The sequence below is a fragment of the Triticum urartu genome, chromosome 3A (genome assembly GCF_056163025.1).
Source record: "Triticum urartu cultivar PI428250 chromosome 3A, HENAU_Tu73, whole genome shotgun sequence".
Classification (NCBI taxonomy): Eukaryota; Viridiplantae; Streptophyta; class Magnoliopsida; order Poales; family Poaceae; genus Triticum; species Triticum urartu.
The window spans coordinates 437,144,891-437,155,515 of NC_141875.1; the positions used below are offsets into that span (position 1 = coordinate 437,144,891).

General features: G+C 43.2%; 1 protein-coding gene across 2 annotated transcripts; it reads left to right on the forward strand.

Annotated features, from left to right (window-relative positions):
* The first annotated feature begins 1,471 nt into the window (after positions 1–1,471).
* Positions 1,472–8,238, forward strand: LOC125544275 (transcription factor GTE9). Of its 2 annotated transcripts, none has more exons than XM_048707891.2 (6): positions 1,472–2,100; positions 2,192–2,334; positions 2,742–2,857; positions 3,287–3,367; positions 3,675–6,433; positions 7,899–8,238. In XM_048707891.2, exons 5-6 carry the CDS (start codon positions 5,816–5,818, stop codon positions 7,926–7,928), a joined length of 648 nt encoding a protein of 215 aa, XP_048563848.1. In that variant the 5' UTR covers positions 1,472–2,100; positions 2,192–2,334; positions 2,742–2,857; positions 3,287–3,367; positions 3,675–5,815; the 3' UTR covers positions 7,929–8,238. The 2 variants fall into 2 exon arrangements, with proteins under 2 accessions (XP_048563848.1, XP_087403434.1); XM_087547308.1 differs by having other exon boundaries at positions 4,967–6,433.
* Positions 8,239–10,625: the final 2,387 nt, after the last annotated feature.

The window sequence follows — 10,625 nt, forward strand, 5'->3', positions numbered from 1 at the left end:
TGACATGATCATATCTTTGCTTCTAGTTGTAATATTTTGTTTTGCCTTGGATCACGATGATGCCCTTTTTGGTTGCAGGAGGCAGGAGCGCTGGATAATCAAATTTGATGTGGCGCTGCATGATTTTACCACCATCAATTGTTTCTCGGTTCCAGAACGCTGCTGACTTAAGCATGGCTTCCCACTTTTGCGAATGAGTATCAGCATGATTTCTAAGTGGCTGTGACATCGTTAGCCTAGATATCTCTGGATTTGTATGAATACCCCACTGTCAGTATGGTTGTAATTTTTGGGCTTATATTGATGGTGGGTTATTCTGTCTATTGGTATGTTGGAATTAGACTTTAGACTTGTGATGATACTGAAGAACTGCAAGGATGTGTGGAAGTCATGTTGTTCGAGTTGGAGGGAAAATGTAACATGGATCACTGGACCGTAACTTCAGAAAATCTTTGTTCTAGTGATGTTTGTCTTATTTCAGTTCCTAATTTAGGACCTGGGAAAAGGATCACAAATAGCAGCCAAAGCAGGAAGAGCAGAAGCTCTTTTGTTTTCACCATGAGGGGGAAGGAGGAGGAGGAGGAGGAAAGGTCTCTAAATTTTGTTTTTCACCTTTTCTTTCTGTTTTGATTCAGGTGCTCCAGAGATGATTCGTGTGTGAAGTTCTTTGGATGATCGATCTGTTCTTCAGTGTTAGACCAATAATTTGGGTGGTTCTACTGAGTATTTTCTTCTTGTTTGGATGAAGCAGAGCTCTCCGTGCGCACGCCCTTGATTTTGGAGAGCTTTGTTCTTGGTGAGGTTCTTCCCCACATTGATCGATTTCGTGTTTTTGCGTTCTACGTGTGCTTGCTCCCGTAGTCCTACTGTCTTTGCCTCTGCAGTTGAAGATCTTTGGTAACGTGGTTCGTACGAAGAAAGAAGATCAAATATTGATGTCCACTATCTTGCAAAGAGTGCATTGTGAGGCATGTATGGTACGGCCAGCCGCCGGCCGACATCGATATTTCATATAATTTTCATTAGCTAATGTAAGTTGTTCTAAAACAAAATATAAACGATGCCATATTATTTGGCTCAACTCGTTAGTCATCGAGTGCGGCTCAATTCGAGCCGAGTCGCGAGCTACTTGTTTAGCTTTGACTTTCGATTTTTAATTTCAGCCTGTAAGAGTAGGAAAACCATTTCTATCTATAGTTTGACATTAACTATTCGTCAAACCTTTCGCTCACCATTGGCTCGGCTTCTCATGGCCGAGATATCCGAACGAAATCCCTCACATCATTCTAAACTCTTGTTTTTAATGCAACCATGTTCGTCTAGCCTCGCCAATACCTCTTGTCTGTTTCTCCTTAAACTAATCATCAGTCATGTTCATCTCTCTTTAAATTCCAACCCATCTCCTTAAACTAGCCGTCCACGTGACATGAGTTCTCGCCAACAACGCAACTCAGGTTCAGTCCATTGCATCCCGTGGTTGCAATCCAGCTCATCACTATACCGCCCAGATTTGATCCCTCCAATCCTCCTCGACACGGCTATGGTGCCAACGATTGTGCCTCCTTGAAGTTCTCCAGTGATCCACCAACAATACCACGTCCCACGTTCATCATTGCTACCACAATGCCATCATCGACGAGTTTGTAAAATACTTTCACTCTGAGATCAAATTTACTAATTTTGCCTCTAGAGAGGACGAGAGAGGAGAGCAGACCATTCACCCCACCACCGGTCCATGTCCATCCCTGGCCGCCCGCTCCCACCGTGATCCAGCAACGGTCGTTGCCGATGCACCACTCCCGGCTCCTCTCTCATCTCTTCTTCCCCCACCCCATGCCCCATTCTCTTGCTCGAGCTCCTCGCCGATTTTACCGATCGTTGGCCTCTGATCTAGGGTTCGCTGCTGCCGGTCGCCATTCACCTGTGTGCCTCAGGAGGAAACGGCTCCCTGGACCTTATCCTTCTTCACATTCTACCTCTACAGATCAGGAACGCCTCGATGGCCGTCTCTTCCGTTTCTCCTTTCTCTCCCTCCTTGCAATACACCGGCCATGATTCAGGGATGGAGAAGGGAGGGGGGTAGAGCCACCATATCAAGAGGTACCTGCCGTCGGGCTGGACCATGTTTTGCTTCCTGTTGTCTTCTCTCTTTAGGGATATCTCATCTTTGTTTTGTTTTTGTTTGTTACAGGTAGAGTGAAGGAGCCACGCTTGAGAACTTGGCGTGAGTTACTTTGGTTCAGCGGCTACCAATGTTCCTTTTTTACTTCAGAGTTCTAAAATCATGTTGCCTTTCAAGAATAAGATGGAGAAAGGTCCAAACAATCTTTCAAGGTATTTACTCTTGTCGTTTCTCTCTGTAGCTGGAAATTGCTCTTTTGGGATCTTTTCTATGCCTACCTATTATCAAGCCAGTGGAGTGGGGTGGGTTAGATGTGATTATTTTCAGGGGATTGAAATTGAAGGCATCAGTTGGACAATAAATATGCATCACTTGATATCATTGTTTTTTTTTGAAACAAACTTGATATCATTGTGATTTTGCACCTCACCATCTTTTTGAAATAAAGTTTAATTTAATCAAGTTCAACTCTATCATCCACAACTAACGACATGTTCCATATTTAGTTGTCTGCTTAAATCTGATTTTTTTTCTGGTTGGTGCAAAAATAGTATGATATCCCTACTGATATGTATGAATATACAGACGAAACACATATTTACATGTTTAGTTTTTCCAGATTTGTCACACTTGATGGAAACTGGAAGCATCACTCTCCTTGGCTGAAATCACAGTGGTCAAATTATAGATCACAAGCTGTAGACGAATTGTTTCTTCTGATTTCCCAATCTTCAGGTTATGGGTCATTTCCCCTTTGCAAGAATTAATTTGTGTGCCTCCATTTTTGTTCATTCCAAGGTCAAGGGGAAAGAAAAATTTCGAAGGCAGTGATGTTTTCATTACAAATCTGAATAAAATTCGAAGTTAGCATTTTCTTTACATGTCCATCTCTTAAGATTCTTGTGTTTGGATACAATAACACCTCAAGTAGCTTATATATATATATATATATGCATATACGCCATGTTACATACTCCATTTAGTGGCTAACATAAAGCTTCTTATACTACAGAACTTCTAGAGAGAAGAAAGATAAATGCAGTGATATTCTTATACTATAGAACTTCTAGAGTGAACAAAGATAAATGGAGTGATATTCTGATACTACAAAACCTCTTATGTACTCCATTTTGGTTATGCTGGCCTCACTTAATTGCTTTGCAGATTGAACTGACCAATCCATGTGATTGAGGAATCCTTGTGGAGAAAAAGAATTCAAGGAAATCCGCAGCTCCGAATACAGAGGTGAGAAATCGAATCAATCGAGCAGCGCTCTGGTGATCTATTCATCTACATGTTCTGATCTGCATGTATTCCCTGTTTTTCCTCTGCTGGTTCAGCTTTGTTAAACTTATAGCAGATATAAAATACCTGTATATATATGCTTAGAACAAGCAAAATTAGCACTCTCTATCTTGAGTTGTCAGTTTGATTTACATACACATGTCACTAGACTATGCATCATCAAGCAGAATGTTTATGTGTGTTGCCAGTAACAAATTGTATCAAATCTTGTGTTAAAACAATACTATCAAATTAACTTTCCAACCAGGATTTCAAGAAAAAAAAATTGTGCTGGAGCAAGAAAGGGAACATGGTAAGGAGTGTGCCTACAAGAGTTTCTCTGTTCTCTTCTTATTGGTTGCCATATGCAGCTTGCGGGTCTCAACTTAATAAATACATCAACTGCGTACCGAAGGAAAAACTCATTACATGAATTCTGAGTAGGTATTTTCAGTCTTTCGCAATGTAGTTTGTTTATTTTTCTCTGCACCATGATGTGCTGATAAAATTTGGATAATCAATCCAATTTCCAGTGATGATGCCCTAGCTGATCATGCTTCTTTACCACAATCATTTTCCTGACAGTAGTTGTGCATGCAGTACATGTTTTCAGTTGAGCGAACCCTCTTTTAGTTAGAGATCAAAATTCAAGCCTGACATGGCATATGAATGCTCCCAGTTTAGCAAAAGCCGTGATCTTTCCAACTTTGAGAGTTGAAGGAAATCTCCGGATAAAAAATTGAAGAATTCATATAGCACAGTACAGGGTGAGCATCCACATGACAGTTCTAAAGTTGTTTTTACCATATGGAAGTTCATAAGTTATGATAAGAATAAAAATGCAAAGTTTCAAAAACTTATGTTTCCAGCATGATGGCTCCCCTGTTTCTATGGTAATCTTTTTCAAATATTCTGATCATGGTCCTCTAAGCATTCCTGGTTTGTCACTTGAGCCTGAACCGTGGGTCGCAGATCCAACGGACATTGATGAAATCCATAGAAAAAAGCCTAGCTAACTCTTCATAACAAATGGACTGAGTTAGTGCGCGCACTCACCGGCCGGTGCTTCTCAGTTTTTTTAACATGCTATAGCAGCTATACAATATCAGGTTTATGGAAACATATTTCAAAATTGGTAATTAGTGTGTTCTATTCTCCTTTCCTTGGATATTTCTTATTCTATTTTAGAATTATTATTTTTCGTCCGCACTTTCAAGTATTTATGCGCCTGGGGTCTTTCATTCTACAGCTGAACAATTATATCTCAAAATAGCTTGCGCTGCGCCCCCTATATTTGATCCTTCTGCCCTCTTTTAAATTCAACCTCTAATTGACGTCTTCTCGTTGTTGTTGTATATACGTGCACCAAATTATACAAAATGAAATATTGTGGAACAGGCATATTCAAAACTGTTTTTTGAAGTTAAATATCTAATGTGAGAAGCCTAGATATAAGAAATATAGGTGTAAGGCGATTGTTTTGAGGTGTCAATGCAACTTACAGTACATGGATCTGGTTAGAACTTTGATACTTCTTGCTTTGATATGCTGCTACGGTAGCTCAATACCGATGAAACAGAAGGATTGGTCATGTCACCAAATGGGTACCACACACATATAGATTGTTGCTTGCTCTCACGGTCCATGTCATCCTCGATCCATGTTGGTATGCATCCTCTCCCTTTCCTTTCCTCTCTACTAAGTTGTCTCTCCTTTTCCTTTAATTATTCATGTGATCTTTTTTGCTCTGAGAAGCCCTTCATGATGCACAGAAGGATTCAGTTTCTGAATTCTTATCAACAGTTTTCAGTTGTCTATTGCAAAAATGTTCTATGTATATCATGTGAGTTAAAGGGTCAACCAAATGATCATATATGTATTTATATAGAATCATATCTATCTATTGGCAGCCATGTCTGATGCATACATCTTTGCTGATTAAAAAAATATGCACAAAGACCTACGTGAAATAGCTCGATAAACAAAAAATACTGCTCGACCGATTTCTTCCTCTTATTCACTGTTCCATTTTATAACACAAAGCGCTCACATGGGCTCTCTTGGGCGAGGCGTGTCGCCGCACCTCTTCCTGCTAGTCAGGATTAATTGTTGCTATCTAGAGTATTTATTGAAAGATGTGTGATCAGAGAAAATTAGCTCTAATCCTAGCGTAATTATGGGGAGCACACTTGAAAGCATCGATGGTAAAGGATGTTTAGTTTGAAAACCCCAAGAGATGGGTGGTAATTTGAGGAAGTAAATCTGACGCTCCACTGACTTGATCCAAGGGCCATGCACCGGTGTCATTCCTAGCGGTCTCCTATAAAAGGGGTACGGCATCCGGATCTGACCCAAATTGACTCCCCCCCCCCCCCCCCCCCCCCCCCACAAATCATCTCGGCCGGCCCTATGGCGTCCCAAAGCAGCCCGGCCGGAGCGCCGCCCGGTTTCCCTAAACCTACGAACTACCTTCCCGCCGTCGATCTTCCCCGTGCCCTCGGACGCTGCCGCATGCTGCTGGACAGGCTGCTGCAACATGAGGACGGGTGGGTGTTCGCCAAGCCGGTGGATACATACGAACTCGGCCTCCGCGACTACTACTCCATCATCGCCGAACCCATGGATCTCGGCACTGTCAGCCGCCGCCTTGAATTGCGTCGCTACCCGAACCTGCTCTGCTTTCCCAAGGATGTCCGGCGTACCTTCAGCAACGCCATGACCTACAACAACAAGGGAGACGATGTGTATGAGAGTGCTGCTAAGCTCTCTCGCATCTTCGAGTCAGGGTGGGCCTCCATTTTGGCGGCGCTCCCGTCGCCGCCGCCGGTCGCCGTGCGCAGGGCAAGGCTCAAGGATGAGTTTCCGCGGCTGCCGGTGGACTTGCAGGACAAAGCGGCCATCATTATGAAAGACATAGGCGGGTGGATCCAGGAGGTGGATGGGAGGGTTGAGGTGGATTTGGACAAGGCCGACGAGGCGACTCTTGACAAGCTCGAGTGGCTGCTCGCTCTCGCCACCATGAGGAAGGTAATTATTTTGTCCATTTGAAGTCCTTATGTTTCTGATTTGGGCAGCATAATTTTGCGATGCTTGGTAGCAATCTTGTCCAAAGCGGCCATATTTATTGCAATGCTGTTTAGCGATCTTGTCCAAACGTGCTCGCGTAGGCCGTGTTAAAGATGGAAACCTATTTTTGATGATATAATAAGAAGTCCAGGGTGTCAGGTTGTACCAACGTGAAGAAAATCCCATTTTTGGGACAGAAAGGTGCATATTTTCGTCATATTGGAATTGGTAGTGATATTGTCACAATGCCTTTCTGGGAGGGTGAATTGCATTGTTGATACAAGAAGTTTTGTCCAAGAAGTTTAGTTTCATACATCAAGTAGTATCAAATTTTACACTTGGGTACATGATGCTGCATAAATGGTACTCCCTCTGTAAAGGGAGTACAAAATCCTTGTGTCATGCATCTATGTTTTGGATCTTGTTAGTGTGTCCTGTAGCATGGTAGTATAAGCTTGCTGCCTGACAATTAGTAGGTTGTTTTGTCTGGAGAGGGAATTGAATGCTGAGGGATGATGAGAATTTCATTTTCATTGAAGTATGATGATTTCAGTTTTCAACCATAGTCACTGGGACCTGAAGCCACTACCTCTGGTACACATCAGAGAGCTCCCAAATATACTTGGATTAGAATAAAATTGTTATCTGACTTGAGAATAAAGAGCTTCATTGCTGGGTCATTGACCTGGATTAACCGGCTTTGCAACCACATCCCAAAGAACACTAAGTCTCTAATAATCTCATCAACTTCCAATGGTTGTACATTTTGAAAGGAGGGAGCTTTTGACATAATGCTTCACTTCAAAATACTAATATTGCTGATTATAGTCTGTTACATTTTAAACTGAGAGTTTGTGGATGTCTAGCTTGTTACTCACTTGTGTTTTGAGTAGTCATGATCACTACTCTAGTTGATTTGGCATTTTGAGGCTTGAAGATCTGCTTCTTTTTTTTACGCACTGATGGAAAGGAATCTACCACAAATACTACTCCATCCGATCCAAAGTAAGTGTCGTGGTTTTAGTTCAGAACTAAAACCTGAACTAAAACCACGACACTTATTTTGGATCGGGGGAGTAGTTTGTAGTCATACTATTCATGGGGAGTTGCTCCATGTCTGCTACTCGCATTTACAACTGCTGTTAGGATGCTTTGAAGCATCAATCATAGTAATTTTGTATTCCTTGAGATTGTGAATCTTATGCCTAGATTTCTTTGTTCTCCTTCTTTTGTGAAGTGTTTTCCTGATAGTTGACACTTTTGACATGATCATATCTTTCCTTCTAGTTGTAATGTTTTCCTGGACATCATGCCTACAACTATTGCTAGGATGTTTTGAAAGAGTATAAATGCTGACACTTTTGACATGATCATATCTAATATTTTGCTTTGCCTTGGATCACGATGTTGCCCTTTTTGGTTGCAGGAGGCAGGAGCGCTGGATAATCAAATTTGATGTGGCGCTGCATGATTTTACCAGCGTCAATTGTTTCTCGGTTCCAGAACGCTGTTGACTTAAACATCGCTTCCCTCTTTTGCGAATGAGTATCAGCATGATTTCTAAGTGGCTGTAACATCGCTAGCCTAGATATCCCTACTCTGGATTTGTATGAATACCCCAGTGTCAGTGTGGTTGTAATTTGGGGGTTTGTAGCTGGTCGGTTATTCTGTCTGTTGTTATATTGGAATTAGACTTTGAACCTGTGATGATACTGAAGAACTGCAAGGATGTGTGGAAGTCATGTTGTTCGATTGTTCATTAAATATATGATTTCGTGGGTGGATTTTCTGCCATGAATTGCACTGCTCAAAAGATTTGTGGCAATGCAATTGAAGTATATGGATTTGGAGGAAAAAATGTAACATGGACCACCGGACCGTAACTTCACAAAATCATGCTGATACCCTCGGTGGCTCCGTTGGATGTTCTTGTTGTCTGGATGGAGCAGAGCTGTTCGTGTGCAAGTTCTTGAATTTGCAGAGCTCGGTTCTTCCGCACTTGAATCTGTTTCGTGTTCTTGCGTTCCGAGTATGTCCTCGGCTAACCTCTGGAAGGTGAAGGTGCCCTCGAAGCTGAAAGTATTCTGATGGAGGTTGGCACAACACTCTTTACCTGCGGGAGATGTTGTAGCTCACAGGCATATAGCGGAGAGCAGCAGATGCAAAATTTATGGTGCAATGGAGTCCTGGAGACACTCCCATATCAGTTGCACGATGGCAACGTGCGTCTGGGCTTTGGGAAATGAGCTGATCGCCGAGCACCTAGCTAAGACGACTGAGCCATCGACGAGAAAGTGGTTGTTCGCCCTCATGGATCCGATTAAACACGAGGAATTCAAGACGACGGTAGTGACAAAGTGGGCAATTTGACATGATCGGAGAAAGGCAATACATAAGGAAGTTTATGAGAGCCCACTCTCCGCACATGCTTTTATGTACAATTTTTTGTTGAATGTGGGGCTATCTAAGAAACGTACAAATCGATATATCCTGGTAGCAAGATGGACGTCGCTCCCGACGGATAGTCTAAAGATAGATGTTGACGCGGCGTTGTCCAAGACCAAGCACTCAAACTCACCGGCGGCAATAATTCGGGATGGCAACGAGGCGTTCCTTGATGCTTCAATGGTCGTTCATGAAGGGATTGCTCATCCGGTGATACTCGAGGCCCTTTCGTGTCGAAAGGGCCAGCACTGGCCGCTGACCTGGGAATGAAGAGATTCGTCCTAAGCTCTAACTATGATGAAGCGGTTAGAGCGATGAATGAAGGAAGCATGGAGATCTTCGGTCACGTGGTTCGTGAGATCAAGCAAATGACGAGAAGCTTCAGATCCGTGATTTTTCAGTATGAAAAAAGAAGATCAAATGTTGACGTCCTATATCTTGCAAAGAGTGCAATGTGCAGCATGTATAGTACACAGTGGCGGATCCAGGACCCAGGCCGAGGGGCCTGGGCCTGGGGCGTGATGATGGATTACTTCGTTGACTATAGCATTACGCACTGTAGCGACACTATAGAGGCATTGTAGCAGCTTGGGGCCATGGGCTTGGCCCAATCCCGGGTCCGCCCGTGATGGTACGGCCAGCCGCCAGCCGACATCGACATTTCATATAATTTTCATTAGCTAATGTAAGCTGTTCTAAAAGAAAGTATAAAGGATCTCATGTTATTTGGCTCGACTCATCAGTCATCGAGTTCGGCTCGATTCGAGCCGAGTCATGAGCTACTCATTTAGCTTCGGCTTTCGAAATTTAATTCCAGCATATAAGAGTAGGAAAACCCTTCCTATCTATAGTCTGACAGGAACTATGCACTAGACCTCTCGTTCACCGTCGACTCGGCTTTAATCCCACGGCCGAAATGTCTGAGTGAAATCCTTCACCTCGTTCTAACCTCCTATTTTCATGTAGTCATGTTTGCCTAAACCCGCCAATTCCTCTTGTCTGTTTCTCTCCTTTAACTAATCCTCAATCCCGTTCATCTCTCTTTGGATTGCAGCCCACCTCATTGCCATGCCCGCTGTTCACTTGCGTTGCACATGTTCTCTCCAACAACGTAACTCAGATTAAGTCCATTGCATCTCGTGGTTGCAATCCACCTCACCATGTCGCCCAGATTTGATCCCCTCCACTCTTCCTCGATGCGGCTACGGTGCCAACGAGATTGTGCTTCCTTCACATTATCCAGTGATCCACCTCCAACACCACATACCACGTTCGCCAGTGCTACCCCAACATCATCGCAAACGTAGGCAGTCGCGGTCCCTTCACCATGGGAAGATCGGAACATCGACGACGTCGGGGATGATGACCGCAACAGGGCTTTCGTTGCTGATCCCGCCTCACCATCACCCCCCCCCCCCCTCAGCCGCTTCAATAATCTTACCAACACTCCTCGAAGACTATCTCACATGTGGTTTGAATGCATGTAAAATAAGTGCTTCATTAGCATAGATGAAAAGTTTCGGTATTTTGCACACCAAGCTACCTAGTGCATACATGTGTGCTTCCATTGGCTTAGTGCTTCAACATTATATGTGATGTGCTTCGAACACAAACACAATAGATTTCCTAATACCTACGTGTGTGCATGCATCAGTATAAGATATGGCATGCTTCAAACTCATACACAGTATGCTCCTAGCTAGTACAT